The sequence below is a fragment of the Micropterus salmoides genome, unplaced genomic scaffold (assembly GCF_014851395.1).
Source record: "Micropterus salmoides isolate LMB-PRFRI ecotype aquatic unplaced genomic scaffold, ASM1485139v1 Ms_hic_scaffold_16, whole genome shotgun sequence".
Classification (NCBI taxonomy): domain Eukaryota; kingdom Metazoa; phylum Chordata; class Actinopteri; order Centrarchiformes; family Centrarchidae; genus Micropterus; species Micropterus salmoides.
The window spans coordinates 33,516,735-33,536,528 of NW_024040707.1; the positions used below are offsets into that span (position 1 = coordinate 33,516,735).

The following is a 19,794-nucleotide window of genomic DNA, read 5'->3' on the forward strand; positions in this document are numbered from 1 at the left end:
CAGTGTTCATTTAGCCATGTTTGGTCAAACTGTACAATCATTCACTGGAACATTCACTCATCGCCTTTTTAACATAAACTTTATGTGCACATGACGTACAGCAAGGTGGAGATATGGCTACATAGCCTTTGAGTCCCAGGGTAACAACTGATACTTTAACTACTCAGCTTGTATGCCATACTTCAAGTGTCCCAAAATAAGTCACATAACAATTTAAGATCAACGCTTTCCTCCCTGTGCATCCAGTAAAGACATAGCAGACTCCGATGGGAAGGTCAGTTTGTTCCTCTGAACAGAAACGGGCCTAAGATGTGTTTAGCCTAGCTTAGCAGGAAAACTGGAAGCGGGAGGAAACTGCCAACATGTTTGAGGCGTAGCTGTTTTTGTTCCTCAGACATTAAATTAAACCCTATGTCTCATTTTTTTATTCCACATTTCTGGTGAAGACGTGCATATTGAAACTATAAAAAACATGTTTACCATCAACCAAAACGTCCTTGGTTCACATCTGGTGTTTGTCATTTCCCATCTCCCTCTCCTCTTGTTCTGTGTTCTCGCTCTATATGCTGTGTAATCCGCATAAAAAAACTTATAAACATAACAATATAAACACTAAAGAAATGACAGATGAAGTGGTTCAATAAGGCCACACTGAAGGGACCTCAAATTAGAGTTATCACAAAAAAACTAGATGAATAAAAACACACATTTAATCCAGACAGTTTTGATCATTTATTCCAAGAAAAGTTGTCAAACATATTTACAGCAAAAAAAAAACTCGATGCTTTCACAAAAATCTAATGGCTCCGGTCAGCTTCATTAACAAAAACGGTTCTTATTTTACACATATGAAACATTACACTGAAAATATGCACAAAAAAACATGAACGTTCAAGATATTATGCACAACTGTTTGAGAACGGTGTGGCTCTGCACGGTGTTTACAGTGAGGCAGTGGAATATTTTGCATAGTGTAAAGTGTTCAAGTGGAATCATTGCTAGCCTGAACAGAGCTATATGAAACGGCTCGTACAAAAACACAGCGACAGCAGGGCGAAGCATTCTAGTAGTGATGATTTAGCTGTGAAGATCCTCAGTTAGCTTTCAAACTATCAACCTCAGTAACGCCACATACAGTCTTTGAAGCAAGTTAGGTTTAACGCTTAGAAAAACACGTACATTGAACACTGCTGGTCAATATCCCAAAGGCTAAACCACAGATTAGCTATGTGCTACATGCATCCTTTAGCAGAAAGTCATAAACTGCTGTTAGCATCCAACAACTACAGCTCCCATGAGCGTCTGAAACGTCCTGTCTGACAGCAGGAGTGGGAGAGGAGTAAGTTAAACAACTTGACTTTCCTGACAGTCAATTGCTCCCACGTTACCCAGTGACCGCTCAGGTGTGCCGACGTGTGAAAGTAACAACCGAATCCAACTGCCTCTCAGGAAAGACCGCCAGTCCCCTTTTGTAGAATGAATTGTGTCCAGACAGCAAAGACAGAATTCCTGGAGAAAGATTGGGAGCCGGTGGGATGAGGCCACATGGAGGCTGTGGCGGCAGGAAGGTTCCAATCAAGGGCAGCCGGACGTGTTTGAAGACACCCAAAGATGTTTCGCCTCTCATCCGAGAGGCTTCTTCAGTTCTGACTGACTGGCAGGAGGTCCTAAGTCTTTAACCTATGTGTGAAAAGCTAGGACTTCATGACAGTCAGTCAGAACTGAAAAAGCCTCTCAGAGTCCAGTTGTCCTTGATTTGAACCTTCCTTGGATGGCTAGAACCACGTTGGATTTGAGTCATGGTGTTTGAAACACACCGAGGCCTTCAGACAATAATATAACCTTACAGGAGCTGCAGCTGCTGAATGCAGACAACATTATAGTAATCTGGACAGGCATTAGGAGAGAGAACAGGTGTGGTCATTATAAAGGGAAAAGCAGGTGCAGCTACAGCAAAACACCACACAGAGGTTAAAGGCTGAAGAGAGTCTGAGGTAAAAATCTATCTCCAGCAGACTGCCCCTCGTTTCAGAAACTAAGACGGGGTTGTTAATGAGAGCTGAGAATGAGGTAGGACTACAAAACGCCTCAGTCAACTGAACTACTGCTGAACTGAAGACAAACGCTACGCAGTGCCGTGAAACCAGCTGGAGGTTTTGGTTCCTGGAGAGTGGAGCAGAGCTTTCTAGGTCTGGAACCCTTTTACTACTCTCCATTTGCTTTTTATTCCGCCTTTCAATTATTCTTGTGCGTTTTTGAATTTTGTAATTTTGAAATTCTAGTTGCTTCAAGTACCACCTCACCTGTGAATCTGTGTCTTGCACATGTAGTGATCAGGTTTCACAAAACAGAGCACAGACAGCCGGCTGCGACCAACCTCTGGCTGAATGTGTTCAGAGTTACGTGCCATGGCAAAGAGTTTGAAGCACAGAGCGGAAGGAAGGAAGGGACAGTTGGGATCCCATGGCTGCTCTGGGGATTATTTCCAGATGGCAAATCTTCAAATCTCCTGTGACAGTCCCCAAACCAGCCGCAGATGGCTCAATACTGCTCCGGCGTCAGCCCCATGAAACATATTCCTATCAGAAACAACACTCAGTCTCTGTACATGACAGATTACTCAGTGATGAATCTATAAAGAAATGTTATGTCAGTTTGTGAGGAGTCCTGAAACGCCACACACAACCTCAGTATAAAAAACATTCAGTACAAAGTCACCAAACCATTATGATTGTTTCTTTGTCGTACGTTAATTTAGCTAACATGTTAATACTAAGCTCTGCAGTGGTGGTAAACAGGTATATGCAATTTGCCCCACAGGTGCTCTTTGGATTCAACAGGAACTTGTTCATTACCAGTAAAAACCAGTTGGGTTTTCCTGCTGGAGACTGTTTGGTTACAACAGGGTTGTGTGGAGTGAACAGAGGGCTGCTACTTCTAAGGTGTGGATTCTATAGTACTCCTTCAAAACACGTGTGACACTGATACAGAACCTTCAGTAGTTCTCCAGCACCGTGACCGCACTGGGGCCACCAAATCAGATCACATTGTCACTTTACATTATTGCAGCTGGGGGGAGGTGTTAAAAACAGGTGATGTCACCGAAAGCTAAAGATTACACTGGTGAATTCTGCAGACAGAAAGCTGCAGGGCAAAGTGTTTCCAGACTCATTTCTGTCTGGGTGTGTGAGAGTCGTGACCCACAAATCATTTTAAAGATCCTTTCGCACTTCTGTGAATCATTTTAAGGCACGAGGCTGTGAAGGATGGGGGTCCCATGCTTTGATCTTCACACGCTGGTCCAGTCCAGTACGGTGACCTGTGCCACAGCTGGGTACATTACAAATGTTAAGGAAGAGCAGGTATGGAGCTGCTGGGAACTGAAAACAACAAATATAAAACAACCTGGTCGACAAGTCCCATCAGAGACACTGGCATCATCCACCAGCCAAACGCCCTCCGTGGTGACAGAGACTCTAGCTGGGTGGTGCTGGAAGTGCACAGTGGTCTGACTTGCATAATATTCCTTTACTGTCGCTTCCCGCTCAAATCATGATTGTGGATTCTTCACAGTCCCGTTTCCCCTCGAAGTCCACGTCCACGTTGTAAACAAAGCTGCAGAGACACAAAATATGAACAGGTCAGCACTGAGATAACTCACTGAAAGGTTTTATTTCCATCACCTCTGTAGTTATGCAGCTTTGATAGGATTGTGTGAGGGCTGTGGCTTCCACACCGTGTGGATAATAAGACTGACTGTTGTGTAGTGTACGAGGCTCACGTTCAAATTCATGTGAACAGATTGTGTGTTAGTTTTTGTCCAAATTTTCTTTTTTTTTTTTAAAAGTGACAACCCTAACGTAGAACTGAACAATTAACTGAATAAAGAAAATAATTCATTTTATCTGACCGGGGGGAACATAACCTACATTCTTCTTTACAACTGAGACGTGGGAACACGGCGTCATCGCTAAAAAGAAGTAAACCAGCAGCCAGGTCAGAAGAGACAATAAAAAACACATTATTCTTCTGTATGACTGATCGACAATCTGTCACTGATGGCAGCTCCACCTGACACCTGAGTGCGTCTCCTGCCTGTAGCTGTCCAGGTTCAACTCCACTAATAGCCTCAGCTCGGGCTCACAGAGGTTTGTTCCTCTTGTCCTTAGTTGCATAAGCTCGCAGCTCCTGGTATGCAAGTGGGTCAGCGCTGCAGGAAGCACGCTTGCTGCTGAATGGAAACACGGAAAGTGCTTATGTCACATCTGAGGATCAGCACTTACTATATTTACAGTGAAACACCGTCGGCCTGTCCTCTGGTCCAGGGGTTGATGATTTAACCTGCTTTAATAATCTCTGAGCTGCAAGCAAAGGGGTTCGGGTCATGTCCAACCTGAACCTTGTTTTTATCCTCTTGTCACGCTCCCTCCTTTAAATTCTTGGGGTTGCTGCTGATAAGGCGTCTACCGGCTGTGCTCTGGCTCTTTCAGCTCTTTGTTGTTACAGCAGCAGCTATGAGCGTCCTCTCACAGGGAATGCGGTACCTATGTGTGAACTCGCTGACCCTCTTTTTAACGAGCATGCCTCCCATACCTCAGCGCACACCCCACCATGGACTTGTTACGCAACTCCTCTCTCTGCCTGCGGACTGTACAGCAAAGCTCTGACAGAGACAGAGAATTACAGCTTTACTGCTTTCTATTTAGAAGCTGGTGTTATCAGGAGAAACGTGCGGTTGAGCACGCACACAGTAAAAGGACACACTTGAATCTGCTGGATGGACTGTGAAAGATTTACACACCCTGGACTTTATTTCAGTCTGAACCAGCTGTTTTCCTCTGCTTCACACAAGGCCTTTTATTCTGATCGTGCTTCATACTGACTCAGCTGGTTTGGGACATCGTAGTACACACCGAACCAATCTGAGCCTGAAACATGTTGAACAGATGGGGATAGATTTGAGATGTTAACACTTTATTTTAGCGGCACTTTGATTTCCCTCATATCCCTGGAAAGCGTCCTGGAGAGAACTGTATGATCTGGTACAGATTAGAGAGGCAAAGCTCTGAAAGCAGTTTACAGTTTAGTTGACTGGAGGTTAATAGTGAACACTGTCTGCGTTTACATACGCAGTTTGTACCGCCTCCTCTGACGGAGCTTTCTGTACAATGTGTATGACTTCACCTCAAAATATCTCCTGTCCCTTGAGGAGTCACATTTTTCCTCGACCGATGCAAAGTGTACGGGCAGCTGTTCAGTACATTTTCAGCGCTTCAAACCCACAGGTCCATACAACAGGTCGTCTATAGACAGTGAAATGTAAACGTGTTTCTCGCTGAAGGCAGAGCGACAAGCCAAAACTCATCAAGAGGGAACAGTCTCCTTTCACAGTGTGTATTTGGGTGCATACAGATAAAGTGTCTAAATGATCTCAGAGTCAGAAAGGAAGGATGCTGTGTAGCATAGACTGATTAATCTGGTTGATATCAGACATTTTGAGATAATGGGCTGATATTAATCACGAGGCCGATGAACCGAAAGTGGCAGCCTCGTCAGTGAGCTGCTGGTGAACGGTGTTAGCGCTCCCCCTCGTGAGTTTTGGTTAGTTTGGAGCCCTAAATGTCCTCAGTCACCTTCGTCTTTTCTTAATGTTTCTTCTAAATGACTGAACTGAAAAAACTGAACCTCTGGTGCTCTGTATTAGCCCCTGACCTCTGACCCCCCTGCAGAGGAGTCAAGAAGCACATTACTAGCCAGATCTGCATGAACGTCCCAGCAGCAGGTACTTTGTTTCTAGCTCAATACTGCCTGCATATAAATCTAAACTATATATAATCCCAGCCCACAATTATGATTTATATATTATATAATATAATCAGATCCAACCCTGGATGCCTGTTAAACTGACATGGTACAACATATAAACCTTTAATCAACCCTTCCTGAATCAACTTTCTGTTTTCTTATCACTGATCCATAAATAAGCAAAACCAAAGGAAGCAGGGAGAAGGTGAAGGCCCAGCAGATCCTGCTGCCTCCTCAGCCGCCTTGAACACCATTTGTTGTTGCATAACCAAAAAGCAAACTGCCTCTTTAAAAACCAGCAGAGACCAGTATCTTTGGGGAAGTGGTGGAGGCCTGCAGCTCTCTGCAGAGGGTGTGCTGGTGTTTTACGAGCTTGGGGTGGTTCTTCTTGGCTGGCATTCACCAAAACTGTTCATTACGTAAGTTTAGGTGTGAGCCTCGAAGTTCCTGACAAGCTGACAAAGCATTTCCCACAACGACCAGCAACAGAGCAGCGAAGCCTCAGCAGGGAGGGCTGGAGCCAGACAGGCCTCCTTCATTTCAAAATTCATTAACAGTTAATTAACTTATTGTTTCAGGTCTACATGAGGGCTCACACAACATGGAGACAAAACATAATTAATTTGTCCAAATTCTGAATCTATAAAGTAAGGTTCGAGACAGATGTGTCCACACTGGTTACAGGTTTGTTTCACTGTTTGTTTGCTTCCCCATCCCTCAGGTCACGCTGCCATCTTGAAGCTTTTATGTTCCCACTTAGTCACGGAAGGAGCGCACGTTCAGTACCAGCAGCGACAGCAGATCCAAAACTAACGTGTTATCAGGAATAGGAGACAGATGCTGAACAAGCCTCTGTCCATCTATTATTGACAGGTCAGAATGAACCCTGCTTTAGTAGAACAGTGGAACCACAGAGAGAGGTTCTCTGTGCCCCGAGAGGCCAGAATATAATAATAATAATAAATAATAAAATAACCTCGTACAGCACCTGCAGAGTGAGGCTGTGATGGATGCTCTGCAGACTGTGAGGAGATTAACACGGTGTAAAGAGCTCACAGCCCATTAGATCCAGCACAGTCACCATGAATGGGCACAGCGGAGGGGAAAAGATGTGGATCTATGCTGATCCAGAGCTGTGGGACAAACATCTGAACTGGTTTTCCCCCTCATCTTTTTCCTCTTACTAAGGATGCACTGAAATGAAAATTCTTGGCCAAAGCCGAAACCGAATATAATGAAAAAATAATGAAAACATTTACAGAATACTAAAAAAGTACATTCACATTTTTTTCTGCAATTTTTTTTTTTCACCGTTGCATAAATTAAGTCAAAATGCGCTTTTGCCTCAGTGTTTCCCACAGGATTTGGAAATACTATTGTTGGTAAGTTTGAGGCCTGAGAGGGTCCGGTAAAGTAAATTTCCTTTTAATGGACACGTGTAATATGTTTTATACTTTCTGTGAATATAATCCAATTAATCTTATTTCCATCCTGTATAGACGCCTTATTTTGAAAACCAGACCTACCCAATTTGATAAATAATGTTGTATGTGGTTCTCGTATGGCGTAACATGAAGACTTCATGGCCTCTCTTCAGGTAGGACTTTGTAAAGAGAGAAACTGACTGATAAAGTCGCTAACCTTGAATGAAGGCTTGAATACGTGCACTCCAAATTTAGGTGCGGCTAGCTTAATCGCCTTCTCAGAAACGAGTAACAGAAACACTCAAAGCGGATCCGACCGTTTGTTGCCTTTTCTAGTCAGCCACAGATGGAGTGGATGTGCTAGGAGACAATTCAGTAGAACAGAACCTTTAAAATGCTTCCACACTGCCGACATGCCAACGTAACTGTTCGGTAAAATTTATTAGGTCTTTTGACGTATTAGGCCGAACACCGAAAGTGTAAAAATACCTATTTTCGGCCGATTAATTTCGGTGCATCCCTACCTCTTACTTTAAATTGTCTGAACAAACAGGAGAACATAAAGAGGCGCTTCACCAGAATCACTTGTTTTTGCAGTCGTGGCTCTGAACCCTGAGGAAATATTTACAGCCTGCTCGAGCACTGAATGCTCACTTTTACAAGCATGTTGCATAAGAACGCCAGTGACCCCCCCACCCCGAGCCAATACAGTACACACTGTACCCTGCCTTCACACTCCTATCCAAACAACATCATTCCTGCAGAGGAGCAGCAGCAGCAGCGTCTTTGTTTCAGACCTATGCTGTATTCAAAGAGAACACATCAGCCCTGCTCGGAGGCATCGCCGTGTTTATTACAGGACGTGGACGCATTCATGAGCGCGGTGCGACAACACCCTGCAAATGCCTCGACTTGTAAAAACCCCTTTCGCGCTGTCAAAAGGATTCCCAAAGTAAAGACTGCACACACGTGGGGAGGGCCGCGGCTTACATGGCTCTGGCCTGGTTTAGGCAGAGGCGGCACATGGCTGGCAGGCAGCGAGAGGACAAAATGTTCCAGACGCAAGCTTCCATAAGCCCCGGACCAGGAGCAACGCTCTCATTGTCCAGCAGAGCAAGGGAGGGAGGGAGGACGAGTGAGACACATACACATGGTGGGATGATGCTGACATACACATTTTATAAAGTATGTCCCACTCCTGACCCATTAAAGACTTTAGTTTAAAACCAGTCACTCGCACTGAAAACCAACCAGCTCTGATCACAGCAGCATCTTTCTGCTTTAGCCAGAGCAGAAGGAACTCACTTCCACTCAGAGGGGGCCTAACATTTAGATTATTGTTAAAGGAGCTGAAACAAAGACTTCCATGTTAAGTGCAGTAAGGACGGGCCTTCCTTCCTTTCACCAACAGTAGCTGTGGATAATCTGTTTTCATGGCACACAGCTGACAGCTGGTGGAGGCGGAGCACTGCAGAGTGAAGTAAACAGGGGGCTGATAACTGATCAGGGTTAATGTAGCTGATGCCGATCAATGGACGGAAGGCTGGATGAGCGCAGGACACTCCTGTATCTTCCTGATACGTTAATATGAGTCAGTATCGGTCTGTGTGTCTGCCGATAAGCAGCAACAAACTGCGGATGATGTAACGCAGAAACATATCGCTCAATTGTTGGAGTCTCTGGCTGCAGCTCTGCTCCTCCAGGTTGTCTGAGGTTGTGCTGCTTCTCTCTGTTTAATGTGAAGTCATTTGAATTTTGGACACTTTGTCAGACTGAACAAGACATCTGAAGATGTTACCTTTGACTCTTGCCATCAATATATCGATTAATCAAGTGTTCAGCATGATCAGGAGTTTAGTCAATCATGAGTTTATTTTCATGTTATGTGTTTGTATAAAAATAAAGATCAGCTGATTTATAATACTTCTTTTTATTAATTGTTAGTATTATAGCCATCAAATAATTCTCCTAACAGTAAACCACATGGCTCCCTGCAGCTGGTGCATCACTGTGTGCACGTCTCTAGTTGAAATGAGTCGTGAGGAACTGATTCAAATGCAGTATTGATCCAGTCAAAAGAATCATCAACAGGTTGAAACATTTCATCAGTCTACCTCTGGGACTGATTGACTGTCAGACTGAACAACACTGCAGCACTTTGATTATCTTCAGGCATTTTATAGATTAACTGATCAACCAATTAGGAGAAAGAAACAGTCGGTGCATTAATCATCGGTGAGTATCGTCACTGTGCTGCCGTCAGCTGTCCCATCAGTTAACCAGCTCCTGACAGTAATACACACCTGCAGCAGAAACACCCCCCCCCCCCCACCTCCTCCACTAATCCCTCTCTCCAGCAGGGCCTGTTGCATAACACGCTGTCCCATCATGCAGTGAGAGAACGAGGTCACCGCCGACCCTGCTAACAGCTGGGAGCCGAGAGGCGTTACGTCACAGTGGCCAGGGGCCCAGGTCTCAGGGGGCTTACAATAAGGGGTTACCAGGGTGCAGGATTGGGAGCTAATTGTCACACAAACGCCAGGCTTAGTCCTGGCAGTGGGTCCAAGTTCAAACAAACAGAGGGACGGCTCGGGTCAGCAACGGTGCTGAATGATGAGTGACAAGGAGATTCCGCTCTACATAACAAACTGAGACAATTAGCATCTTACAGCTCATCCCGCAGCGTCACAGCAGCAGAAGTCACTTCCTACAGAATGGGAGTGTTTGTGTTGGGGGAGGGTGCAACTTTCTTCTCCAAAACATGTCCTTCTTAGAAAGGAACTGGATATGTGAAGATTTTTAAAGTAAAACTTAAGATAATATTCCCCCATTTTTTTGCATTTCCAAAAACTCTACTGAAAATATTGTGCACACTGATAAATGACAGGTGAACGGAGGGCTGGGCAACAAAACAATAATGATCATTTAAACTTGAAAGAAATAATGATTTGACATTTACATTCAGATAAATTAGTGAAGTTTGTTATCCAAAGCAAATTACAATTTCTATACATGTCAGAGGCCGCATGCCGCGGGAGCACATTGGTGGATGTGACGCTTTGGGAATCGAACCCAGATCTCCCACAACAAGGCATGCGTCTTATCCACTGCTCCATGTCCTACCCCATTTCTCATGATAAATATTGATATTGAATTAGATGATTTCTTTTATCACAATAACATTTTTGGCCATATGACTCAGCCTGAGGTGATCGATTCACGGCAATATGAACACACTCTTCCATCCCCTGCTGCAGGTACATGTCATTTATATTGTGGCGGTGGTGATATCACTGACGGTTGGACTGGAACGGCACAACTCTTCTTTACTCAGGTGAGTTAACAGTGGCCCATAACTCATGGCTGTGTGAAATACCATACTGTGATAATACTCATAGTCAGATTAAGCATAAGCAGTGCATAATAAAGAGGAAGCAAGAAGTAATGTTGAACACTACTGATCTAAGTATCTTTACTGAAGGTCAGGTGAACCTGTACGCGCCTTCATCCACCTCTGAGAGTCCTTCAGTGTTAACATATTATATTCTTACAACTGAAACTATAACAATACTGCTGCATCATCTGTGTTTCATGGGCGGTCTGAGCCTTTGTGGCTGAAGATGAGTAAATATACAAACACAGATGTGTTGCAGTCATTCCTGTTGTTGAGAACAGAAACTGCAACGACCAGAGCGGTCAGTGAACACTTTCTGTCACGTTATTGAGCTGCATTCGTGTTTACTGCACCTTTCTGTTCAGGGCCAACAGGGAAAATCCCTGAGGCAGCGGATGTTGATGGGAAACGAGCCAGACGTCACGTTCACTGTCAGAGAAACTAAATGTCACAGAAGGAAGTGACTTTAATGGAAAGTGAATTCGGTGTTTGCACAACAGAAGTGATTCACTGCCAGGTGTGAACAGGAACCAGATAATCCTCCTGTACTGCACACGTCAGGTCAGTGCCAGAGACCCATCGCAGTTAATGCAGCTCAGCCAATAACTCTGACAATGATTCTCACGCACACCCGGACTGTGCATGTGTGCTTTAAAGAAGGGTTGTTTGTCCTTGGACGGAGGTTGTGCCCTGACTGGTTCCCAATCTAAAAGCCAACCTCTTCATCCCCGGGGCCATCAACACACCTGCTGTTACCTAACGTCAGCAATAACTACGCTTTTGTATTTGCTAATTCACCTTCTTTGTCCTGCAGTGACAGCGCCTGTTGAACTCTCTTAACGTCAGTGATCTTGTCAACCGTGTCAACAGCTCAGTTTTGCGTGTCGACGTCGGTGAAGATACTTTCACTCCTGTTTACACCTGATGTGGGAAGTTTCAGTCAGGTTTAGGGACTGTTTGGAGTGAAGGGGCGAGGTCTCTGATCCCATATCAGCCACTTGCGGTTAACCAAGGAATAGGAAACCCAAGGTGAATGATAAAACTGCCTGCTGTAACATCCATCACAGTTTACAGACCCAATTCCTGCTTCAACATTATTAGCGACATGTCGAGTGAGCACATTTTCAGTTTTACCTCCTGATAAAGAAGTTTCCAAACCATCTGGACGAAATCTTGTTGTCCGACTGCTTGTGTTTCTTGGCGTGAAGGACTTTGTCATAGTGATGTTGTCCCACAATGTTATCATGACTGATTTGATTTGGACCAAAACCACAAAAATAAGATACCAAATTACAACAAACTCAGAATAATCCTTTACTCCCCTGACTAAAGAAAAATGTTGTTTTTCTGTGTATGTATGAACTATATCCACTTCCAGTCAGACCTCCAACAACTCGGGCGTAAAGAGTGTCTGCGACAGGAGGACACAGGTGATGTTGAAAACAGACTTGTTTATTCTTTATAACTCCCAGCTTACACTAACGTCAGCCTGGCTACTAGAAGTAATAAAAAAATAGCATCCATCCTCACTGTGCAGCCGAGCAGTTAGAGGACATTTCTAAAAAGCAGTAAATCAGTCACACCAGCAGTGGCTGTTAGATGAGGGACGCTCTAGCTGTCAGTTGAATGAAACATTACCTGTTTCCAGGTTACCTGTGGCCAGTGTTCCCTTTAAGCAAGTGGTGCTGAGTCCAGGGTCACAGAGGAGCCAGCAGGTTTTAACTCCTTCCAATCACTACAGCAGCTCTATCACTGACCGCCCAGGCTGAAGGTGGATCAATCAGTGAAATCAGCTGTCAGGTGGGTTACAAACCTGCAGATTCCTCAGCTGGACTTAAAGAGAGCATTGCTAAAAGTAGGTAGATAGTAAGTTATGAAGAGATGGAGCTTACCTGGGAAAGAAAGGGTCCCTTCTTTGACTGGTTGGGTTACAAAAGGAGAGGCGGGGCCGTCACGCAGCACACGTGACTTGGTCCATCCGCACCTCCAGCTGGAGGGCGTCTGGTCGGTCCTGAGGGTTGACTGCGAGCATGTCCTGGAGGAGTTTCTTCACGCCCTCAGACATGGAGCTCCTGGCCTTCTGAGGGATGTGGAGAACCATCTTGGGGTTCTCCAGCAGAGCCTCGCCAACAGGGACAATCTCTGTGCCCTGCCGTATGTAGGTGCCCAGCAATTCACGCTTGGACTCTGCGTCGATAAAAGTGATCCGCTCGATCATGGCCCAGATGATGATGCCCAGGGCGAAAATGTCAGCCTTGGCCGTGTAGTGGCCCTCCCACACCTCGGGGGCCATGTAGAAGTCCGAGCCGCAGGCTGACGACAGCCAGAACTTGTTTATGTTGACAATGTTGTTCTGGTTGCTGCCTCTGCCGCCCGCCCCCACTGCAGGGTGCTCTTCGCTGTTCTTGGAGTTCAGGCCAGCGCAAACTTTACTGAGGCCAAAGTCGGCCACTTTCAGAACCGGCGATCCAGATTTCTGAGAGATTAGAATGTTGTCCGGCTTCAGATCGCGGTGGACAATGTTGTTCTTGTGCAGGAAAGCCACAGCACTCGTCAACTGCCGCATAAAGCTCCTGTTGGTCTGGGGGTCGGGTCGGCGGGACAAGATGTACTGGTTGAGGTCCCCGCCCTCGCAGAACTCCATGACGAACCACAGGTAGCATGGCTCCTCTGGGTAACCCAGGATGCGCTCGCCTGCAGGGAAGATGGACAGATGATTAGTGAGATAAAAGTTTATTAGAGCTTAAAGACAGGACCGGCGTAAAAACACCAGAGCACACAACACTGAATTTCCTCAGAAGTGCTGCTTTCACATCCTCTTCAGCACAGGATCTGACATGCTATTTACTTTCTGACTGAGCGGTGAGATTCTCAGACTCATCTGTAGTCGTGCACTGGTTTCAGCACCATTATCAGTGGTTTGTAAGTGCATGCAGCACACAGATAGACCTGTTCAGCTGTGTCACTTCCACTGTGTCGCCTTGAGGTTTCAAACCTCAAACCTTTGCACACTTCCATACACTTAACAGGCATCTAGCTCATCTAGCCGTCTAAGAAAGAAACGTGGATCCGGATACATCTCCCCTCGTGGTCAGTTTAGTTAGCAGATGACAACGTAAACACACTCACACCAGCTCAGTGTTTGGCCTTTGCTGTGTAACTGCGACTCTACACTCTTATGTTTCAGGCGAGGCTTCTCACCTCTTCTGATGGTAGGACAGGAACAAAGGATCTTTGAAACCAACACTGATTTCAACATGTAAGATTAAAAAATGGGCTGAGTTTGGATTCCTGGAATTTGGTTATTAAATAATTGTGAAGAAGACATTTAGTGAGCAGAACTTTACAGTGTTAAAATAAACAACATAGTGTAATGACCTTAGATCAGCTGCCACATCAGCCCAGTAGATTTATCCATCGGGCTCCAACACACAAACCGGTGATCATCTTTCTCACACATCACTTCATAAACTCCATGGCCTGAGCAGATTCTATATTAAAACCAGAAAGACCAGCAAATCCGTGGCTTTAAATGCAAACATCAGCACTTCCTGATTCCTGTCTCTTCCCGCAGCTCTCAGAAACATTCTGTAACTTCGAGGTAGCAGAGAAACTGCCTTTCAAAATGTCCGAACAGGGTCGCTCCTCACTGCCCCGACCTGCCCCAATCAGCACTCTGTGGGCTGCTGATCACACGGCATTTTACAAACTTGGTTAACATGAGAGCTAGGTCCTTTGTGTTGTTTTCCAAATCACTTCATGGCCACAAACCATGTCAGCTCAAGGTTAATTTTTCATTCCAGCAAACTTATTCATTTGTTATCTTTAACAGCTAATATCCATGTTTCTATCAGGCCTGCTAAGCAATAACACAGGAGGTAATAAGTAGGTCAAACTGCACCAATGACAACACTGACTGAAGTGAATCAAAATGCAGCTGTTATAGGATAAACTCACAGTATTTCAGCATAACAGCCCACATTACACTGTAACAGCAGCGTTTAGTGTCTGAAACCTGGGTCAGCAGGCAGCGGGTTAACGTGCTGCCAGTTAGTACACAGTGTTTCCTCAGCTGAGGGAACACTGTGTTCCCTCTGTACCTCCTATAGGTGGCACATACTGACAGACACAGGCCTGCAGAGGAATCACGGTTTAAATCACAGAGTCCTGCATCACACACTTTACAGTTTACAGAACACCTTTAAATACAGATTCCTGTATCTGTATTTAAAGGTGTCACATGTCAGCCAACCCACGCCCTGATGTAATGTAACTCATGGTTATATAAAAATAAGTGACAGAAATAACTGGAACAAGTTATATAGATTATTATGAATCTGCGTATGAAGCAGGAGGTCAGTGGTTCAGGGCCCCTAAGACATGTCTGGCTCCGTGTGCCTCTGCACGTCTCCCCTGGTGTTATTGTCCTGCCAGCAGCACTCACCTTTGAGTGACGTCTCCACCAGCCGCAGGTACTGTTTGGACCTCTTGTTTCCGTGGCTCATCTTCTGGGCCAGGCCCTTCCTCTGCAGGACGCACTCCTCCAGCTGGACCACATTCTGGTGTCGGTTCTCCAGGCTGGTCAGGGCCCAGAACTCGGCCAGAGCCAGCTCTACGTTCTCCGGGGCGTCGCACTGGAGCCTCTTCACCGCCACCCTGGCCCCTGTTTTCCGAGCTATAGCCTCGTACACCACCCCGTAGCTGCCCCGGCCCACCTCCCGCAACAGGCTGTACCGGGGGGACACCACCACGGCGGGCTCCAGCCGGTCGCTCCGCATGAAGCTGATGGAGAAGCAGTCCTCCTCGTCGTCGTCCTCGTCCTGCATGGGCTCCGTGTGGTTGTTGTCCTCTACCGTGCGGGAGCGGAGCACTTTGCCCAGCTCCCGCTTCATCTTCCCGGCCGTGCTGCGCCTGCAGCCCCGCTCACCGCCGCTTACCTTTCTCCTCTTCGTCCCGTCGCAAAGATCCATAACTTCTTCTTTGTTGAAAGTAAGCATGAAGGGAGGACGTGTTTATCTGTCATCACTTTAACTCCAAACTACTCAGGTGTGACGTTCTGACGTCGCGCTGCGTGCTGTCCAGGCAGGTGAGGGCCACCCTGTCGACGGTTCGGCCAGTTTGCTTGTGGAGCTATAGAAGGTCCAGCAACAGGAACCACTTCACCTCTGTCAACAAGATTGTTCCAGCTCCCAGAACAGACAGAGAACAGGGGCGGGGCCAACCGCAGCTCCGCTGCGCACTGATTGGCTGAGAGAGCAGCTCGCTGCGGTCACAGAGGTGGTGAAACCGCTAGCACGCGACGTTTGTTGTTATTCCGAGTCTGTTGTCGCGATGAGTTCGTTATTAATCTGGGACATGATGTGAAAAGCTTTAAAGAGTGAGCCGGGGCGGTTCTTCCGTGCCGTGTCAGCGTGGACTAACCCGTGAGAGGCAGGGTGGGCGGGGGCACGTGTGCTCAGGCATGGACCTGTATGGAGGGTATGTTGGGTCAAAACGCAAATGAAAAGTGCAAATAGAAAATTAAAAGAGACAGCATTAAAACATTATTAACAAGGCCTTACTAATACATGGCAACAGAAAAAAGGAAATAAAAAATGTAAAATGATCATTTGAAAATGTAAATTGACAATGACAGAAGTGACATTCAAAATGCAAAAGCTTGAATGGAAATGCTCAAACTGGTAGTCTAAATAAAAAAGATGAAATTGCAAATGAAAATAAGAAAAGGGAAACATCAAATATCAAACTCAAAACGGGAAATGGAAATACTGAACTTAAATTAAAATCCAGCAGGGGCTGGCTCAAATAGTGGCATCCGCAGCTACCAGTGGCATTTCTCGGTGGCAGCTTGAGATGCTGCGGCATATGCCTCGTTATCTGCGGCATTTGCATCTGCCACTGATTCAAATCAATCAATCAATAAACCTGGACTGAGAGAAATATGTTAGCAACAGTAGTTTATTATGCAATATATAATAATGTGCATTTCTTCATGTAAACAACAAGAGTCACGTTTAATGTACGCATTGTTTGGTGCAATACAGTTGGTAGTTTAACCTAGGTAATTATTGTGTGTGCAGAGTTATTACTGTTAGCACTATATTTAATATTAAATTCATATTTAATGTGGTAATAGATCTGTTTCGCCTTTCTACCAGCAGGTGGCAATATTTAAATGAATGTCCGGTTTGTGTCTTTGTTAACTGTTTTAAATCCAGGTTACCGATACAGATTTATTGTTCTTAATTTCATTTGTTTTTTCATTATTAAGGATTAATTTGTAACCTAGTTACCATCTTCATTCACCCACAGCCCAGCGTTAAACCTGCATCCCCTTCTGTTCTAACCTGGTTCTGCCGTCAGCTTCTTAGCAGCTCAGGCAACAAACACATCAGAAATGTCATACAGATCATCTGGCCAAAATAATGATTTAACACTATATGTTATATGTGCTGTGTAAATACTGTTTTGGGAGGTGAGTGTATGAGAAATTGACTGAAACAAGCGAGCACAGCTATCTCACAATTTTGACATGTCTTCTCCATTTATAAGGTACAAAGTAAATTTAATCATCATATACAACATTTGTCAAATGCATGCCACATTATGGCAACCGTTTCACATCTGACACATGTACAGAGGTACGCGAAAGTTTGTGAAACCTTTAGAATTTTCGGTATTTCTACAGACATGTGATCTAAAACCTAAAAATATTCAGATTTTAACACAAGTCACACAGAGTAGAATAGACATAAATAGTATCCTTGCGGCAAATGTATGTGAACTTTTGCTTTCAGGTTCTCAGAAAAATAGTTGTTGATGCTCATTGAGGAATGGAAAAGTGTTGCATGTGGGCCAGGAGGGCTGCAATTGTTGATGGAACAATAAATTCTGAATTTTAATAGCAAATTCTCAATGAAAAGTTTAGGACATCTGTCCATGTACTGAATAAGAGAACGTGGGTCATACAGCAAGACAACTACCCTAAACACACAAGTTGCTCTACCAAAAAAGGTTTAAAGAAGAATAAAGTGAATTTTTTGGAACGGCCAAGTCAAAGTTCTAAACTTAAAATGATCGAAGGGTGAGGATGTTAGCAGCTCATGCGGGGAAGCCCACCAACATCCATGAGTTGAAGCTGTTCTGTATAGAGAAATGAGCTGAGATTCCTCCAAGTCGATGAGCAGGATAGGGGGGTCAGACCAGATCCTATAAGCAAAGGTTCACATATTTACATACAACTCTACAGATATGCAACATTAGATAATTTTTCTCAATGAATTAAAGACCACGGATAATATTTTTGTCTTATTTGTGGAAGTTAGTCCTGTTGATCTACTTTGTGTGAAAATCTGAGTATGTTTTAGGTTATATTTGTACAGAAATTCTAAAAGGTTCAGAAACTTCTAGCACCACTGTATAGCATAATTGCAATGGTAATAATAAACACCATAATATTAACATAAATGTACAAGATATGGCTGCAGAACATTGAATGTGAAGCCATAAGGTAAGAACATTTTACGAGGTTGTCAAGAGCAGCAGGCCTGTAGAAAGTCCAAAAACATAATTAAACCATAAAAGAACAGGCTGTCACCGCTGAGAATGTCTTCTCTGGACGTCAGTCAGGTCTGTGAGGCCAAATTTTAAATGTCCTGGCTGATATTGTGCAGTATCCTTAAATCTTTTCATTTCAAGCAAAAACTATTAAAGTTAAAAGCAAAAAAACTACCATGGCATGTGGCACCGTAACTTCTTATTGTGTCCCTCAAAGTATTGACCAAATACTCCACCCCTGTTATTGCAAGAGGCAAAGCTTCCTCTCTGCAAATGCTGACCACCCAGTGTTCACCTGATCATCAGTCAGGGCCACAGTGCTGACTTTGTATGTGTGGGCATACTTGCTGAGGCCCAGCAGGTCTTATTGCTGGCAGCTTTTCTGTACAGGTAACTTCAGCTTTTTCAAGGTTTTCCTCATCTATGTGTTTTCTGAATAATATGTACACACATAAATACCAATTTGTTTACTTATAAAAGAAAGAGCTGCCCTCATAAATAGTAGACTTAAAACAGCTTTTTCCCTTGTGAAAGCATGAATGTTGTTAACACATTTTATAACTGTTTAACAATAATTCATGGAGGTAGGAACTGCTCAGGCAGGTTTGTGTACTAAAATGTTACCACATTTGTGAGATTACAGAGGACGACATTAGGATGCCAAAGACAATGGTGAACAATTGGGTTTGGTGAAAGGTCAAAGTTTAACAAAAAAGCCAAAGTAGTCTATTTTGCTTTCTAACTTTGCATTTGTTAGCATACTATTGTAGAATATCAGCCAGAACATTATGTAATATGGCCTCACAGACCTGACGTCCCGAGAAGACATTCTCTGCGTTGACAGCCTGTTTTTTTGAAAGATGTAATTATGTGTTGGCAAGGGCGTCACTTTGTTGAGTGGTTGGGGCATAAGGGCTCAGATAATGGCTGCCACAATGCACAATATTGGGTTTAAGAGAACATGACGAGAAGTTTAACACTATTTTGAAGAAATCTTCAATGCTGATATTTTTGATATGACATTTTATGTGTTAAACACTTAAATTCCTGTATTCTGGAGAATAAAACCTTTCTCAAAACATTTTCATTTGTAATTTAACATTTCTTGTTGCAAGCCATTTTTCACAACATTTTAACAAGTTATGCTTTCAAAAAGTAAAGGGGACAAAATCAGCCACTTCAAAAAGTGGTGGGGACATGTCCCCAGTGTCAATGACACCTATGGTTTTTGGACTTACTACAGACCTGCCGGATTTGAGGACCTCATAAAATGTTCTTACCTTGCAGCCATAGATTGTGAATTTATGTTAATTCATAATATTATAGTTATATCGTTTATTATTGCAATATATTGCGAAATATAGGTTACTATACAGTGGTACTTAAAGTTTCTGAACATTCAATGCCATTGATATGTGCATTATATGCTGAATAAATGTTTAAGACGTATGGATTCTCTTCACTTGCATTACACAATGGGAGTGTTGTATATTATACACACTGGAATGTGTATGGAGAAGAAAGATTCAGACAGTAGCCTACATATAGCACAGTGTTAAATCATTATTTTGGCCAGATGATCTGTATGACATTTCTTAATGTGTTTGTTGCCTG

General features: G+C 44.1%; 1 protein-coding gene across 1 annotated transcript; it reads right to left on the reverse strand.

Moving 5' to 3' along the window:
- Positions 1-717: 717 nt before the first annotated feature.
- LOC119905996 (serine/threonine-protein kinase 35-like) lies at positions 718-16,037 on the reverse strand. Its single transcript, XM_038723454.1, has 3 exons — positions 15,068-16,037; positions 12,516-13,317; positions 718-3,615 (listed from the first exon to the last, which is right to left on the reverse strand). Exons 1-2 carry the CDS (start codon positions 15,618-15,620, stop codon positions 12,575-12,577), a joined length of 1,296 nt encoding a protein of 431 aa, XP_038579382.1. The 5' UTR covers positions 15,621-16,037; the 3' UTR covers positions 718-3,615; positions 12,516-12,574.
- Positions 16,038-19,794: the final 3,757 nt, after the last annotated feature.

What these genes read in the sequence shown, in the direction of transcription:
- LOC119905996 (XM_038723454.1), bottom strand. Translation starts at nt 15,620, where the DNA reads ATGCTTACTTTCAACAAAGAAGAAGTTATGGATCTTTGCGACGGGACG. An exon ending in GGTGGAGACGTCACTCAAAG is followed by an intron (nt 13,318 to 15,067) that starts GTGAGTGCTGCT and finishes TCTTCCCTGCAG; the next exon opens with GCGAGCGCATCCTGGGTTAC.